The following is a 17,967-nucleotide window of genomic DNA, read 5'->3' on the forward strand; positions in this document are numbered from 1 at the left end:
TACTGCCGAGGGAATATATTCTGCTTTTAAAGCAACATTCCAAACTCTGGACATCCCAATGGGAAATATAATTGGGTATTCATCTGACACTACAAACGTGATGTTTGGTGCCCATAACTCTGTCTCCCAGTTGCTAAAGTCAGATGTGAGGCATGTCCATGTTGTTAAATGTTCCTGCCACTTAATTCATCTTGCCTCATCTTATGCTGCCCTTAAGCTTCCAAAGAGCCTTGAAGACCTCTGTCGTGATATCTATGCACATTTTAGCAGATCGTCTAAAAGGCAAGATGCTTATAAAGAGTTTCAAGAATTTTTCGAAGCAGAGCCCCACAAACTTCTTAGCCCTGGCCAAACAAGATGGTTATCATTGGGACTTTGTGTTAATAGAATTTTGGAACAATATGATGCACTGAAACACTACTTTGTAATAGTTGCAGCTGAAGATCCTACACACTCCCATGATAGAATCAAGACGTCACTATTTAATCACTTCACTAAAGCCTACTTGGAGTTCTTGGCCTACCAATTAGAACGGTTCAATGATTTTAACAAGTTATTCCAATGTGAAAGACCACTTCTGCAAAGTTTAAGAGGGCAAGTAGAAAAGTTGATCAAGGGAATGGCCACTGATTTTATGGTTATAGATTATGTCAAGGTCACACCCGCTCAAAATGTTGATCCACTTAAGTTGGAGAAATATGTTCCACTTGATCAAGTGTATGTGGGAAATGGCATCTGAAAGTTTGAAAGAAATAAAAATTGGTGCCAGTCGAGATGACGTTCAAAAATTCCAGTGTGATTGCAGAAACTTCTTGATTGAGGGTATTATTCAAGTCAAGCAAAGATTTGATCTCAAACAAGAAATTCTGGATATTGTGGAATGTACATTACCTGAAAATGCATTTAATCTAAGGCCACCATCACTTCACCCAATCTCAATGAAATTACCATATTTAAAGGACATGGTAGACCTTAACGAGTTGGACCGTCAATGGAGGCAACACCCCTTTGAAGATGGCTTGAATTCCACCTTACCCTGGGAAGAATACTGGCTTAAAGTGAAGTCTGCTAAGTTACCATCTGGTGTTTCAAAGTATCCTCAGCTTATCATTTTCCTTGGTTTAATGGCCTCCTTCCCCTTCTCTAATGTAGTTGTTGAAAGACTGTTCAGTCTTCTAAAGCAAGTAAAATCAGAATGCAGAAATCGTCTTTCACCTGAGACCTTGGTTCCTCTTCTGCAAAGCAAGATTGGAATGAAAAATGCCTGTTGCTCAGCAGCATCCTTGCCTGTAGAAGATATGTTTGACTTGATGTCTACTATGAAAGCAAATGCTACAGCTGATGATGTACAGAATTTAAAGGCTGAATTTTGCAAAAAAATCCAATAGTTGCTTGAACATATCTTGACTATGTTAAATATTGACCATTGTTGTTTATATTATATTTGTCCATATTAATTTAAGTAATAACCCAGTAATAGGTTGTTTTCTTCAAAAACTCTGTTAGGTAAGGTTCAGCAAATGTTACACATCATGATATTTTTTAGTATCATTATGTTATTGTTGTTAAAGCATTTTTATGAAAGAAAGAAATTATAAAGAAATTTTTAAAATAGCTTAAGGAAATTTTGTTCGAAAAAAGGAGAAAATACAAGCAAATCAGGAAATTAGGTGTTGCAAAAGTGGAAACACTGGTTTCTGAAGGCAGCTACTTTTGCTGGATGGAGTGCGCATTCCCCCACGTAATCGTCATTGGATGAAATGGATGTCGTTTGTTATTGTTCGACTAGTTTTGGCACTTTTCTGGTAGAATTTTTTTTGTGGTCTTAAAAGTAACTGGGTCTTCTGGGCCAAAGGTAAGAAAAAGGCAAATTTTATTCAAGTTTAACTGTCAATCCTAGCACTGTTAGTGATTCAAGTAACAACTATTCATATTATCATACCCCAAGTCAGCCCAACAAATTGCAACTACTAAACTACATATAATTACTAAATTACGTATATATGAAATATTCTAGTATTTTTGAAAGTTATTGCACTGATTCATTGCACTGACTCAGGTTAACAGACTGAAGCCTTGCTGTAGGGAACATATAGGTGTGCCTGCAAGCTGGTAATTCTGACTATTGAAAATCAGCTACAAACAACCTACAAAGTACCAACCTATAACTGCAGTAGTTTTGGTTTTTATTGGGATTTGCAACTGTGATTGTTAAGAGCAGATGTACTTTTTACATGCATGGATGTTTATAATTTTAACAATAGTATAATTGAATATTTCTTTCATTGATTTGTGTAGGTGATAGTTTGGATAATGGCAGAGGATATGGAGTACGATTATTGGGATTCCAGTCAAACTCGGCCTTTACTTCGGTATAAAGAAATAATTGTGCATTTTTGTTATTTTTATACTAAATACCATGGCAGCCCAAAATTGTGCTGTCAATATAATGTAGTAATTAATGTATTATTACATAGGGTAGGAAACCCTTTTTTTACATTACAAGCCTTACCACTTAGACTATGACAAAATACCTCAATTATATTAACCGAAAATAATAAAAAATGTAATAAACTAATCTCTAGCTGATAATTTTCACTGAAATTTTCACCAAAATGCACCGAAAGGGCGACAGTGTGAAAGTGTAAATGTATATGTAGTGTAACTCTATGGTTGTCAATCAGGACTCCATTTAAACCAGCCTTTGCTGAACTGGACACTCCTGTATAAATATTATTGTTAAATTAAAATTAAATTAAAATATTAAATTAAAGTTTGTGTATATAATAAAACAGTTATTCTGCTCACTCTCTGCGTATATGGCCGATAGCCAACTATCAGCTCATATACGACTCGAGTTTGCAGAATAACTGTTAAATATATGTATATATATTCCAAATGCAAATGTACCTTTGCATTTGTACATTTGCATTTGTACAAATGTAGAGCGAAGAGTGCTCAACACCTAGTTTTGGTAGAGCTTAATATTAATATGTTACTTAATAAGTTGAGACTGTAATTTTAAGTAATATATTAATTAATCTGTGTGTGTGTATGTGTGTGTGTGTATACCCAATACGTATATATATATATATATAGATATATATAATATTATATATATATATATATATATATATATATATATATATATATTGATATATTGTGGAGTTTTGTTAAATATATTTTTAGTTCTGAGGGCGATAAGGCTTTCCATGAAGGAAAATATGAAGATGCAATTAAAATTTACACAGAATCTCTTGGTGTGTACAATGATTATGATTCTACAAATGATAGAATAAACAAAGGGATGTGTGGAGACTGTACATATGAGGGAAAATTTAACTACCCTCACTCAATTAATTGCCTTACTGTGTAGTTTCTGTAGAAGAAACAAACAGATCATGTGCACCTATTTATGGCAATCGAGCAACTTCAAGATTAATGCTTAAACAATATGATGAAGCTAAGAAAGATGCCAAGAAAGCAATTGAACTGGACACAAATTGCATTGGGGTATTCTAAAGACAATAACTAGGCATGATTTCAGAATTTAGGTTTGGATAATGTGTTTTAAACTAATACTTCATCCATCCTGTAGCCCTATTTCACCTTGGTAAGGTGTGAACTGGCTCAAGGATCAAATGAACCAGCTGAGGACATTTTAAATGCGGCAAAGAAGATAGATCCCCATCATGTGGATTTCACAAAAGAGGTATATATTCAGAACTGTATGCTATATTTGCAAGCATATAAACATTTCACAGCATATGCGTTTGTATTTACACACAAAAACAGATTAATTTAGAACAGAAGTTGTAGCTATGAAAATATTTTTGCCTGGACTATATATGCATGCCTTAAATTGGAATGAAAATAAAGGATGTACATATGAACAGAATGATATAGTCCAGTTTTTCATTCAGCATTGTGAGTGATTTTTGTCCTTTTTAGTCTGAAAGACTGCGCCAGATTAAAAACAGTAAAAAAGCAGTAGAATCAGCTTACACAGAAAAAAAGTTTGAAGAGGTTTGTGTTAGAATACTATATACCAATATAATTAAGTCACCAATATAATTAAGCATTCTGTGTGTTTAGAGTGTAATAAAAATAACTATATATAAATATTTCTCTTTGAAAACATCTAAAGGGATACTTTGAACAGAACACAAGTTTTGTATTTATTTGACTCATCAACATCAGCTCAACTAGTCAATAATATGTGATACACAAAAAAACATGCTCCAGAAAATAAATTGTTGTCTTGATTTTGACTCTTATCTTGAGTTCGCAACTGACAAGAGTTGTTCTTCGGAGCATGTTTTTTTTTTCATTTTATCAAATTTTCTTCTGGTTATGGTTTTAATTTTATGTACTAAATAAAATGACATGACCATGTTTCTAGATGGCACAAAACGCAATCTTTCTGGTAAACCAAGCGCCAGACTGTGATCTGTATCAGGTCATGTACGCTGAAAGTCTCGCCTTGTTGGGCGAATTTGAGGAAGCCTTTAATAAAGCAGAGTAAGACTTCTAATTATCATTTGAAGTCAGGTTAAAATAGCAGCGTTGTACTGTACTGATAGTATTATTTTCATTTCTAAAAATTACCTATATATAGTTCGGTAAGACGTCGTGACCAGAACAATTTGGAAGCGCGATATGTTTGTGGATATTGTCTTTATTACCAGGTAAACCACTAACCTATATAGATACACGGAAGTACATGCGCACAGTTTATTACGCATTAATCCAGCCCTGCATCATAGACAATCCAGAAGACATCTTTTCTTGTCTTTTGGGTTGTCTACGCCGTCGATTTTCCCGTAGTCAGTAAACTTTATAAGAATTTGTATTCCATGTACCACCAGGGTCCGATCTCCATGTACGTTGTATGAAATCCTCTTTGTTTAGGGCAATCTCTCATTGGCCGATGATACTTTTGCAAGTGTATTGAACGATGATCCAAGTCACTCGAAAAGTGAAACGATTCTCAAGGTGCATAAGCACAGACACGATAGTGACTCCCAACAAAAAGGCTTGCATGAGTATATATGCGCCTACTGGCGCGATGAGACAAGACGATGAGTATAATATTCTTCTATCGCCATCAGTTTTAAGAACTGCAATTAATGTTTTCCCATTTTTGTCAATACATGTCACTGTGACAATTGCCATTGGCCTATAAATATTATAAGTTATTTTCATTGTGTTACAAATTTTGCTTTAACAGATAATAAGAACTTTCAAGACACTTCACGACAATGCGAGTCAAGCTTGTGAAAATGGAGATTTTGGGAGAGCAATTCATTTCTATACTAGTGCACTCACAGTTGATGAAACAAATAAATGCTATCTTGCTCAACTGCACTTCAACAGAGGTCTTATAGCTGGAAAGAAGGTATATAATGGCGTAATGATCTCTATATGCATTATGCAAAGTTATACATTTGTTAGCTACTAAGCTTCAGCATGATGTCAGTATCAAAACCTGGTGATTAATTCGCATCTTAAAATGTACTTCTGTAGCTAAAGTGGTTTAAAAATGCAATCAAAGACTTCACAGAGGTCCTAAAATTGGACAGCGAACATGTTATAGCAACCTATAATAGGGCAAAATGGTATGGATAATAATGTAACGCAGTGTCCTCTGTTGGCATTTGCTTTTCCTTCAAGCCGCGTTGGAAACAACTAACCCCATTTCCGACACAAATCACGACATAGAATACTATATACCTAATAAACTTAGACCATCACCTTTGATATATATTTTATCAAGTAGTTCAGAATTTAGACTCAAACCACGACAGCTTACTGTAGAATACTACCTACAATGGACCATTGTAGTCAATGGACCACCACGTTTAAGATATCTTTTTCAGGTAGTTCAGACACAAACCACGACAGCTTATTGTAGAATACTACCTACAATGGACCACCACGTTTGAGATATCTTTCTGAAGTAGTTCAGACACAAACCACGACAGCTTATTGTAGAATACTACCTACATTGGACCTGCAAGGCATATATACACGACATCCTTTTTGCAACATACCTTTTTTTACATTCCCCCAAAATCTCTTAATGAACAATGTTAATAATACTATTTTGTGTGTGTAGTTTAGCTTTCATCGGAGAGTATAAAGAAGCCTCTGACGATTTTCTTGGTTTATACCAGAAAACTGGAAAGCAAGGTATATATAGCTACTGTCCGTCGGTAAATTCAATGTCTCCTGGCTAACTCATTTAGTTTTGACGGAGTATCGAGACTTTTTTGTCTTGCGATATGACACGGTATCACGAAAAATACACGAGTCATGCAGTGGATATACAACGCGGCCAAGTTTAGTTTTCTGTATTGCGTGATTGTGACAAAAAAAACAATGATGTATATACTATCGTTTGGGTGACTGTAGCAAATAGAATGATTCCATAGAAGAATAGTTTCGTGTTTGTTTACATACTGTAGCCCCGTTTACACTACACTCAATTTATTGGCACAGCACGGCTAAAATTGGTACCCGTGCCCAATTTTTTAGTGTTCAGGCTACCAAAACAAGGCCGAGCATAGATGAAATGGGCACGGATACCCGTTTTAGCCGTGCCGTATCAAAAAATCGAGTGTAGTGTAAACGGGGCTTGTTGGACTTCTTGCCGCGGTGAGGAATAGTGTTGAAGTCCTGTACGAATAGTGTATAAATTATTCATTGTTTATTCAACAGATCATCAAAATTTATACTTCGAAGCCCTTGATGCAGAGCAGAATCTTAGGATTTCTTTGGAACTGCTGTCGTTGGCAAACACGCGGATAGATAAATCAAATATTGAAGCAGCGTACGAAAAAAGGCTTTTCGAATTGTGCAAAGGTATATAGGGAATGGTGCGGTATCACATTGTATTTCCCCATTACTAAGTCAGCACGTTCTTTTTTCCAGATTTTGATCTTGGCGCGAACACCCAGACGAGAAAACAACAGGAACAGGAAGAGCAGTTGCAATCGGTATTGTTTTTACCTTCTTATATTTGTCACAATGATTTATACTAATTACACCTGACACCGGTGCCCTGCAAAGTCAAAATTGATTCGTAAAACATGCTAAGCACGGTGCTCTTGTTGAGTACTAGCCAGGCATGCCCGGTATAGTGCCTGAGTTTTCTCCCAGATTTGAAACCAATTGACTTTCAAATCCATACAACTCATATGAGAACTTAAGTAAAAAATGTTTTTCTTGCAGTTAGAACGAGCTCGACTGTTCTTACATGGTCATCTGAAGAGGAGAGATGGTGATGGAGATCAATACGATGTTTTGTCTCTGAAGGAGGTAATGTTTTGCTCTTTCTTTTTATTAGAAAGTGAAATTAATACAGGAACACGAGCACAAATTTAACTCATTGAAAAGAACTGCGTTAAAAACAGTTACAGTCGGTAAAAAAATCCAGAAGAATCGTATCTTACTCCCTTACTGATCAAAAACTCTTCCATCTTCACCAGAAAACATTTCTGAATATAATCTATGAGAAGACACAGGGTCTTTTTGATTAAGGATGAATCGTAATATGTATACCGTGTTCACCTTTTTCTGCAGTTCCTGCTTGAATTTGATTTGTCTGTATGATTTCCACCCGAAATCAAGTGCCATTAACAATCTGGAAATTAGTTTGTTAACTCGTTATTTTGTGTCCGTATTTTAGGTTTCACAGATGATTTGATTTAAACGTGCACCTGTCTTTTGCTAACACACCCTATTCAAACATTCATGGGAAGGTTTTATATAAAATTTAAAATTTTGCCAGTGTTTGTAATGCAACGTTGTAAACTGCATCTACTATAAACCATGAAATGTAGTAGTTGCTCCATAGCACCATGCACATTCTTGATAGTTTAAAACTGTAAGTAGAAAGTCATATTTATTCACTGCATTATTTAACAGGCTGGAATTTATAACAAGAAACTGATAATAATATTCTTGTAATTTTGCATGGTGGTATCACAATAGAAATATATTTGCTTGTAGGTACACCACGTAAGTGTTTAAAGCTTTCAGTCCATTAACCTGGTCCTTCATCAGTGCAATTAAACTGATTTAACCTGGGCCTTTATCACTGGCTTTGCAGTATTAAATACTAACCTGGTGTACCTGTTAAGGATCTATGACACTCTCTTGTTGTGTCAACTTATCTTTAGACACAGTGCCAGCGTCGCATCTAATGTATTTTTTTGTACGTTGATTGGCCCCGGGGCTATAACACGAGGCATGGACTAGGCGTGATTAATAATAGTTTTAGTTTGTGTGTCACAGAAGTAACACCTGTATCGTTAGTTGGTGCGTACTTAGTAAAATTTGTTGCTAAAGTAATAAAGTAGTAAAGTAATAAAGTGATAGTATTAGTTCACTATACATGCAGGACATAACTACTGTTGTGAAAGGACTAGTTCAACGCTGTGGGCAAAGCGGGACTGATATGTAAGTGACATTTGAAAACTTTGTTATTTTAGTTCTATAAGGTTTTGTTGCTCTGTTTTGCATGTTCATCTTATATATCCGCTTGGATTTATGGTGTCCTTTGATTGTCTGTGGTTTTAGTCAATTTCATGATCCGTTAAGTAGTCGGCCCAATTTAAACTCGGTGTTTCGTGATTGTGCTTCGTGCGAAGTAACACTACCTAAAAGCTTATTTACTTAGACTGACATTATTTATACTGAAAAATTAACATTTACAACCTTGTTCTCTCGATTTATGTTGTAAATTTAATTCATAACACTATTTAATACCATATATACATGGACCAAGTCTTACCCCCCTAAATTTATCTATTGTCTTTATAATTGCAATGTGTGTGTGTAGCACTACGCTATTATACTTTAAAATGAGCACAAAGCTATTGTTTTTTCGGCAAAAAATTTTCAATGCATGTCACACCGAAAAACAAGCACTCTCCCACCACAGTTCTCGCACGCCCCGCTAATTGCTAATGCCGCTATGAAAAAATCAAACTCTCGTGTGTTCACGAGTTGGTTCGTGTGTCCCACGAGAAAAACGAGGGAAGAAGATGGCCGACCAAAATTCAGAGGATGTTGAAATGGAGAGGGAATCCAACCATTCTGATGGCTCCTCTGATGAGAGTATGGCCGAAACAACAGACTCAGTTGAAGACGAAAAGTTAGACCCCGAAGAGTTGAGTTTTTATTCCCAAATTAGCTTAACTTGGGCATGTTAATGCGGTCAAACCGGTCATCAAATTTGCCACTAAAATAACGCAGTCTTTTGACAAACCGTCCTTTTTATTTTATCAAGGCTTGCCGAGAAAAACAAACAAGCGGGAAACGAAGCTTACACGGCAAAAGACTATAAGTTGGCTGTGAAACATTATTCTGCAGCTATTGGTATGAATTATGTGAACGTAGTCTTTGAACATCGTATATTCAATATATTTATCTGTCAGTCTCAGACGTATCAAATTAATTCGTAGAATTATTTAATATGTCCGTTTTTCACATACAAATTTATTGCTTCGTGTTGTTCCAATTTGATGCACAAGACTAAGTGAATGTTCGTGAAGAAATAACGTGAAATATACCCAGTCTATTAGACTCAGTCTATTAAGACAGGCTAGATGACTTTATATTGTACTGTCTGAAAAGAAAGTTGTCATTTCTAAATACGACAGGCACTATAAAGTCCCTGTGATGGTTTAAACTGAGGCATTTTATTTGTACCATAATCAACCCATTCACTTGCAACGTACCAAGTTAAACCAAACATAAAAAAAATACCTCACCCTCACCTGACTTCAACTGAAAAGCAACTTAAAACAATAATATTCTTGTATGTTTGCATGGTGACATCAATAAGTGAATTAGCTTGTAGGTACACCACATAATTATTTAATACTGCAAAGATTTCGGTCCATTAACCTGGGCCTTCATCAGTCAATACAAAAACAACTTAAAATAACTTAAATGGATTACCCTAGAAACAAAAATGTTCAATCAAATGTTCAACTGGGTGGGTTGGAAAAGTTTATTGCCCTGCTTTGATTGAGGTTTTTATGGGGAATTCCTGTATTACAAGTCTTACTAACCTTGCTGACAGTGTCTTTTTATCAAGATGACAAGTTTTTGTCTATTTAAAACAGTTTAAACACTTCATTTTATTAGGAATTTCATGAAATCACTTAAATACCTAGAAACATGCTAAGATATTAAATCATTCTGTGCCAGATGATTGAGCTGTGTAAATAATTTGAACACGAATAATGTTGTGCAACATTCTTGTTGAGGAAGTATTCTGATTATTATTATGCTGTAATTTCAGAACTGAACAAGACTTGTGCAGCATATTATGGAAATCGGTCTGCAGCATATCTCATGGCAAAAGATTACAACCGTGCACTTGATGATGCCAACATTGCCATACGTTTGGACGAAAACTACATCAAGGTATAGTAAAATTGAAACTGGGCAATTTCCCACTCCAATGAACTAGTTGTGAAATTTTGACCGGTTTTCACTTGAGATGTAAAGATTCCTTTTATAATCTATAGGCTATTCTCTAAAAACGATTATCTTGCTTCCTACAGGCATATTTCAGGATTGCAAGATGCAATCTTGCTCAGGGCTCAACCGAGTCCGCTGAACGAGCTTTGGGAAAAGCAAAAGAAATTGACCCGAACAATAAAACTTTGGCCAATGAGGTACAACAATCCTTTATTATTGCAATGATTTAAACCTTACCTCGTAGTTATGTCTGGATCTTATCATCTTAATGTCCATTAGAGTGGTGCTAGCTTGCCAGCAGCCTGAAATTTTATGCCCTGAGGGGACTCCCACTGAGCTGCTAGCAAGCAAGAGTGTTGTACACATTCTTTAGCACACATTAAAATACATTTATGGGTTTTAGTATTCAAGGGTCCATCAAATTCAACAATTTGAAGCTTCAGCTTTCGAGGCTCATGATAAAAAAGATTATCGGAAGGTTTGTGCATTTCTGTGCATATGCTTTAATTGAACATGTTCAGCATATGAAGGTCGTCCAGGTTTTCATATTAGATTTAGTAATTGTATCAGATGCAAAACAGGATTAGAATCCTTGCATTTTGATTGTATGGGAGCATTATGTCTTTTAATCTTTTACTTAAACTTTTATGTTTAGTCTATGTAAAATACATTAACACTGTTTGACTGAGACAGAGGAAAAGAGTGCTGCTACACAAATTTTAAATTAAACTGGATGTATAATAACCTAGCCAGTCAAGCAAACAATGTTGAACTTTCATCAAAATCATGTACAATTGTTTCCAGGTGGTGTTCTGCACAAGACGTTTACTGGAATTGTCCCCAGACTGTGATCTTTACAAAGTTTTGAGAGCAGAATCCCTTGCTTTGATGAAGAAATATACTGAAGCTGAAATTGAGGCAAAGTATGACATTTTGATTTTTCTATTTAGATTGAGAAAAACTTATGTAGTTTTACTTACCTATGGTGTATAATGCAGAATGAATGTGTGTTAAATTCCCTTAGGATGATGTGAGATATTGTTGTATTGTGATAATAATCTTTGTCTCCAATTCCTAGCTCGATGCTAAGAGAAAATAACAGAAATGCAGATGCGTTGTATGTCAGAGGACTGTGTCTGTACTATCAGGTGAGGTTGACACCTGTTATCATATCCTATTGTTCTATAGTGGTTCCTTAACTGTGTACCAGCATCTCACAATCTTTAACCTTCTCCTCACCATGAAGTGGGGTGTAAAACAGTATTTCAAAATATCACATGTTTTCAATAGTATAAGTTACTTTTTTTTCATTTTACAATCCTTCCTAATCAGTTTACAATATCCATTCCTTACCATTACCACTCCTATAGAAAACCCTGTGTAGAAACTCCACCCCATCCCCTGTACAAAGAATCACCCCTGTTAGGTGGTTTACATCTATTGACCCACCCATTTCAATCTCCTGTACAAATCTTGGGACAAATCCCCTGTACAATTCCACTGTCCTGATCCTGGGTCATTAAATTTCATAGTTTTAAAAAATATGCATTTTTTAGGACTATGAAGATGAGGCATTTCAGTGTTTCACCAGTGCTTTGAAAATAGATCCCGATCATAAAAAGGCAAAGGCGATACGAAAGGTAATTTTTCTTTTAGTTTAGTTCAGATTTCCTCCTGTAGTAACACTGGATAAATAAGAGATGATCCTTACTGAACCTCTACGAAGAACAGTTAAGAACTGATAGAGCTTTCCAGAACAGACAGCAAACTAAATTTATAACGAAACAATTTTATTTCGTTTAAAACAGAAAGCAAAGTTATTAAAGTCTACGAAAGATGATGGTAACGAAGCGTACAAAACGGGAAAATTCCAAGAAGCATACGATTTATATTCCAATGCTCTAGAAATTGACCCAAACAACGTCTCAACGTGTGCAAAATTATTTTACAACAGAGGTGTCGTGGCATCCCGGGTATTGTGAAATATCTTAACAAGTCGTCTTTGAACTCACTCTGAAAGCTGTCATTTCACACCCAGGATAACGTTATGTTTCGAGTAATCAACCTACCGTCTTTTGCTGTAGTTGAAAATGATGACAGAGGCCGTAGATGACTGCACTGAAGCAATAAATCTGGATGGAAGTTACTTAAAAGCTTACATAAAGCGAGCAAAATGGTATGAGGAGTTGAAATAAGTGAATTTTTTAGATTGTAGAATACTACCTACACTGGACCACCACGTTTGAGATATCTTTTTCAGGTAGTTCAGACACAAACCACGACAGCTTATTGTAGAATACTACCTACACTGAACCAACACGTTTGAGATATCTTCTTCAGGTAGTTCAGACACAAACCACGACAGCTTACTGTAGAATACTACCTACACTGGACTACCACGTTTGACATATCTTTTTCAGGTAGTTCAGACACAAACCACGACAGCTTATTGTAGAATACTACCTACACTGGACCACCACGTTTGAGATATCTTTTTCAGGCAGTTCAGACGCAAACTACGACAGCTTATTGTAGAATACTACCTACACTGGACTACCACGTTTGAGATATCTTTTTCAGGTAGTTCAGACGCAAACTACGACAGCTTATTGTAGAATACTACCTACACTGGACTACCACGTTTGAGATATCTTTTTCAGGTAGTTCAGACACAAACAACGACAGCTTATTGTAGAATACTACCTACAATGGACCACCACGTTTGAGATATCTTCTTCAGGTAGTTCAGACACAAACCACGACAGCTTATTGTAGAATACTACCTACACTGGACCACCACGTTTGAGATATCTTCTTCAGGTAGTTCAAACACAAACCACGACAGCTTATTGTAGAATACTACCTACAATGGACCACCACGTTTGAGATATCTTCTTCAGGTAGTTCAAACACAAACCACAACAGCTTATTGTAGAATACTGCCTACAATGGACCACCACGTTTGAGATATCTTCTTCAGGTAGTTCAGACACAAACCACGACAGCTTATTGTAGAATACTACTTACAGTGGACCACTGCGTTTGAGATATCTTTCTCGGTTTAATGTACTATAATATAATAATAATAATAATAATTTATTCACACAAATAAAGGTCATGTGAAGTAGGAGATAATGAGGTTATCCCTATCTAGTTATCTCCAAAATTAACAAATAAGTAAGGGAAAAAATAGAATCTACATATTCATATAAAATATAGTTACTAGGTATATCTACTCCATTAAATAAGTTTTCAATCCTCTTTTGAACTCTGTTAAACTTTCTGCCTCTGCAACATGTTTGGGCAGACTATTCCAAATTGGAACAATACGTACAAAGAAAGAATATTTATAACTATTTAATTTTACGATAATTTGTTTTTATTTATCCCAACAACAGTTACATGGAAACGGAGAAGTACGAAGAAGCAGTCAGAGACTATGAAAAAATCTGCAAAATGAATGGATCCAGAGGTGTGTTGTTGCTTCATCATGAGATTTTTTGCTTTGGGTAAACAAGAATTTGCATGAAAGTCTTATGAATTCTCATCCCCTGGGTCAAACGAGAACAAAAATTGAACGGGTAAACTCTCCAACTCACTTCGAAATCCAATGAAAGTTTATGTGGGTTAGCGTGTGATGATAGCTCGTGTGCTCAGCTGGATTTTTATTTTTTGAACAGAGCATAAGATGCTGCTTCAAGAGGCTAAACTTGAGCTAAAGAAGAGTAAACGGAAAGATTATTATAAAATACTGTCGTTGTCAAAGAGTTGTTCAGACGCAGAGGTGAAGAAGGCTTACAGAAGAGAAGCTTTGAAACATCATCCAGGTAGGGTTGAAGAGAGTGGGTGGGGAAATTGGGGGAGGGTAGGTGGAGAGGTGGGGCTTAGGAGGAACGGATGGAGGGGTGGGGGTTAGACAAAACGGGGGGAGAATGGGGTGTGGATAGAGTAAAAAGAAAAGAGAGAGAGAGTGGATGGAGAGATGTGGTTAAGAAGTATAGTGGTATGGTTCTTTGGTGTTAGTGAAAGTGTGATGAAGTGGCGGGGTTGCGAAGTGTGGGTGGAGAGAATGTTTGAAGAGTGGATGAAGATGAGTTAATAGAAGAGAGAGACAGGGTTTAGAGGATGTATATGCACTCCGTGCATCTTTCACCGGACCGTTTCTGATCACTGACAATCATTTTCAGATCGGCATTCTGGAGCGACTGACCAAGTCAAAAAGGACGAGGAAATGTTATTCAAAGAGGTACTGTGTGTATTATGACTTCTAGATATCTTGCTTTATTAAGAAACTTGACTAACTAACAGGATAAAGTAATAATCCTCATGTGGTTATTTGCAGGTGAACGAGGCGTACAGCGTGCTGTCAGATCCACAGAAGAAAGCGAGATATGACAGAGGCGAAGATATCGATGGAAATAGTTTCTCGACTGCAGGTATTCTATAGTTCGAAAATGAAGTCTTTATTTAGGTTTTCACCTGTGATAACACAAGATCGGTGAGAGATTATCATAGTTTAGGTTTTCTCCTGTCGTACCACTGGATCATCTTTGCTGGACCTCAAGGAAGAACAGTTTAGAAGTGATATAGCTATCCAGTATAAATAGAGTTAGCTTAATTTAGGTTTCTTTATGCAGTAACACTAGATCAATAAGAGATGATCCTTATTGGACTTATAGGAAGAACAGTTTAGAAGTGATAGAGCTATCCAGTATAGAGTTAGTTTAGTTTAGTTTAGATTTCCTCCTGTAGTAACACTGGATCAATAAGAGATGATCCGTACTGGACTTATAGGAAGAACAGTTTAGAAGTGATAGAGCTATCCAGTATAGAGTTAGTTTAGTTTAGTTTAGATTTCCTCCTGTAGTAACACTGGATCAATAAGAGATGATCCGTACTTGGACTTATAGGAAGAACAGTTTAGAAGTGATAGAGCTATCCAGTATAGAGTTAGTTTAGTTTAGTTTAGATTTCCTCCTGTAGTAACACTGGATCAATAAGAGATTATCCGTACTGGACTTATAGGAAGAACAGTTTAGAAGTGATAGAGCTATCCAGTGTAAATAGAGTTAGCCTAGTTCGAGATTCCTCCTGTTGCAACGCTGGATCAATAAGAGATGATCCTTACTGGACTTCTAGGAAGAACAGCGTACACAGATAAAAATTGCAATCGTGGTAATCAATTCCCATCTTTTTCTCGTTTCAAAGATTTCGATCCGAACACGATTTTCCAGGCCTTCTTCGGCGCTGGTGGTGGATTTCCGAACTTTGGTGGACGACGCCAGGCCGGAGGATATCCTGGACACGAATTTAACTTCACGTTTGGTTAAGGTGACAACAAATTGATATCTGCATTCTCGACATATACGGCGACCGTACGGTAAAATAAAAACATTTGCACATGCAGTGTGATGCAAAAATTTGGCGTTTAACGTTGTACAGTATTATACATTTATACTGAAATATCACTGGGACATAACATTATCATTGACATTCTTTAACTGTACAGTTGAACACACGCACTGCTTAAATTAAAGGCCCGTTTACACTTGCGATTTTTGCTGCGATTTTCTCCTTTTGATAGATGTGAACGAGTGAATTAGTCACGAAGGTTCCGATGTGTACGAGCTCCTATTTGAACATCCGTGACTAATTCACTCGTTCACATCTATCAAAAGAAGAAAATTGCACATTAAATCGCAGCAAATATTACAAGTGTTAATGGACCTAAAGAGTTCTTTCAACAGCGGATAATAAATAAACTGGAGTGATTGAAAATTGGGTGGAAATTTCAAAATTTTGGTGTAATATTTAAAGATACAAAACAGCTGTCGCTAGGCCAAAGGAACCGGCAAATTTTCGAGAGTTATTTATGTATTATCCTTTTACCTATAAAATCTTGAAATTTCTGCTTCAATTATATATAGTGGTTTTCAATAGCTTCAGTGTCATATACAGCGCATGCAGCGTTTAGCGTGAAGCATTTCTTTCTGCCCAAGAGTCGAAAAAAAATAAAAGGCATCAATGGTGTATTGAGTTCGCTGAATGTGAAGCCAAATGTTGAGGTTATTTTAAATTTACAACGAAACGTTGTGAAACAGTTTTGCGAGCTCCCAGTAATTCTGTTGCATGGTTAACTATAGTGTTATGTACTTGAATCCACCTTTATAGTGACTGGTAACGGGTCATCCCTAAAACTCTTTGTCTCTGGAGTTGACTTTTGCGAGTTTACCCTCGTTGGTGGAGGAGGCTGTCTTGTATCGCCCGTGCTTGGCGATTCAACATCACATTTTTCGTCCATTAGTTGTGTTTCCGACCTTTCAATCTCCACCTCACTTTCACAGTCCTTTTGTGAAGACATCTCGTCTAGAATATCTGGCAAAGCCGGCGATTCAGCATCGCTCTGTTTCGCGAAATCCCCTCCTAACAGGCGACCTTTCGTTTCACATCTTCTCTCGCAAGTCCTTCTTCTGGAAGCATTTGAAAGGCCGCACGTTTGAAATTCGCCGTTAGCCAGTTCTAATATTCTCAGTTTGTTTTCAATCTCGATATTTGTCTTGTATCCTACGTTCGGTATGCAAGGTAGACTTGGAAAAAGCACATCGCATACAGGCACTTCCCTTGTACATCTCCTAGTCCCGGGAATATTTAGTATCCGGTGACGTGATTGGATTCCGCTCTTGCTAAATCCAGCGTTCGACCTTATCCGTGATAGGTTGTAATCCAGCTGGATTGCTTGGCTTCCGTTTGACGTTGTTTTTATATCGTCCTCTATGGGACGTAACCTTCTACCTAGATTGTCAGTTCTAGGTCTTAATAACTGCCTATCTTTCTTGTTTTCAACACAAATCTCCATTTGTTTTGCATTCAAAGACAGCTCTGTTTCCCCCTTATCCTTAATACGAAGTGCAAATCGCCTGTCCTCCGATTTTTCGCCTCTCGGATTTTGTCGACAGTTCCCGCCAAGTCCCAAACTTCGGTCTAACACGAAAGGCTTTCGCCTGGGATATTTTAGCTGTTTCAACCGCTCCATAGCACTCACTAGATGCTTCTGTTCCTTCGTAATAAGTTCCGAGTCCAGTTGTCTAATCCTCTCAAAGTAAACCGTCTGTTTTTCGCAGCCAGTTCGGCTGTCTTGGAACCAAAATACTTGACCATCGGTGTTTGGTCGCCCCTCGTAGAACACGCGCCTCATTCGGCTTTTAAACCAGTTTTAAAACTTGATATTTTTCTGAGATGACTGTAATTTATAGCGCCTCTATACTAAACGTCAACCTAAACACACAAATTCATTGATGCGGCAGGGTCACTAGGCAACCTTAGTAATTTAATCCCATGTTAAAATTGGTTATAATCCAATATTAAAATTGGTTGTAAGCTTCCCTTTATCGCTTACGCAACGAATACTTGTCTCTTCTTCCGTGATGTCAGTACGGTGTACGACTCAATATGTAAAATGTACAAATTATA

The 17,967-nt window shown here is 36.7% G+C and overlaps 2 protein-coding genes across 2 annotated transcripts; both read left to right on the forward strand.

The window, feature by feature from the left end:
* Positions 1-1,742: 1,742 nt before the first annotated feature.
* Positions 1,743-8,462, forward strand: LOC114525712 (dnaJ homolog subfamily C member 7-like). Its single transcript, XM_028547128.1, has 16 exons — positions 1,743-1,855; positions 2,299-2,372; positions 3,190-3,260; positions 3,377-3,513; positions 3,599-3,712; positions 3,952-4,026; positions 4,403-4,521; positions 4,619-4,688; positions 4,912-4,995; positions 5,231-5,398; positions 5,527-5,618; positions 6,119-6,192; positions 6,721-6,864; positions 6,934-6,998; positions 7,234-7,320; positions 7,691-8,462. The coding sequence occupies exons 2-16, from the start codon at positions 2,314-2,316 to the stop codon at positions 7,706-7,708; spliced, it is 1,377 nt and encodes a 458-aa protein (XP_028402929.1). The 5' UTR covers positions 1,743-1,855; positions 2,299-2,313; the 3' UTR covers positions 7,709-8,462.
* A 508-nt stretch (positions 8,463-8,970) lies between these two features.
* On the forward strand, positions 8,971-16,578 carry LOC114525779 (dnaJ homolog subfamily C member 7-like). Its single transcript, XM_028547202.1, has 15 exons — positions 8,971-9,175; positions 9,296-9,384; positions 10,316-10,440; positions 10,581-10,694; positions 10,901-10,975; positions 11,302-11,420; positions 11,576-11,645; positions 12,054-12,137; positions 12,306-12,470; positions 12,582-12,673; positions 13,896-13,969; positions 14,178-14,324; positions 14,685-14,743; positions 14,840-14,933; positions 15,706-16,578. Exons 1-15 carry the CDS (start codon positions 9,051-9,053, stop codon positions 15,825-15,827), a joined length of 1,554 nt encoding a protein of 517 aa, XP_028403003.1. The 5' UTR covers positions 8,971-9,050; the 3' UTR covers positions 15,828-16,578.
* The last annotated feature ends 1,389 nt before the right edge of the window (positions 16,579-17,967 follow it).

This window comes from Dendronephthya gigantea, unplaced genomic scaffold, assembly GCF_004324835.1.
Source record: "Dendronephthya gigantea isolate DGI-Jeju-01 unplaced genomic scaffold, DenGig_1.0 000035F, whole genome shotgun sequence".
In the NCBI taxonomy this organism is placed as follows: Eukaryota; Metazoa; Cnidaria; class Anthozoa; order Malacalcyonacea; family Nephtheidae; genus Dendronephthya; species Dendronephthya gigantea.

What these genes read in the sequence shown, in the direction of transcription:
- LOC114525712 (XM_028547128.1), top strand. Translation starts at nt 2,314, where the DNA reads ATGGCAGAGGATATGGAGTACGATTATTGGGATTCCAGTCAAACTCGG. An exon ending in AAAGTGAAACGATTCTCAAG is followed by an intron (nt 4,996 to 5,230) that starts GTGCATAAGCAC and finishes TTGCTTTAACAG; the next exon opens with ATAATAAGAACTTTCAAGAC. An exon ending in ACCTATAATAGGGCAAAATG is followed by an intron (nt 5,619 to 6,118) that starts GTATGGATAATA and finishes TTGTGTGTGTAG; the next exon opens with TTTAGCTTTCATCGGAGAGT.
- LOC114525779 (XM_028547202.1), top strand. Translation starts at nt 9,051, where the DNA reads ATGGCCGACCAAAATTCAGAGGATGTTGAAATGGAGAGGGAATCCAAC. An exon ending in TGGACGAAAACTACATCAAG is followed by an intron (nt 10,441 to 10,580) that starts GTATAGTAAAAT and finishes TGCTTCCTACAG; the next exon opens with GCATATTTCAGGATTGCAAG. An exon ending in ATAAAACTTTGGCCAATGAG is followed by an intron (nt 10,695 to 10,900) that starts GTACAACAATCC and finishes TATGGGTTTTAG; the next exon opens with TATTCAAGGGTCCATCAAAT.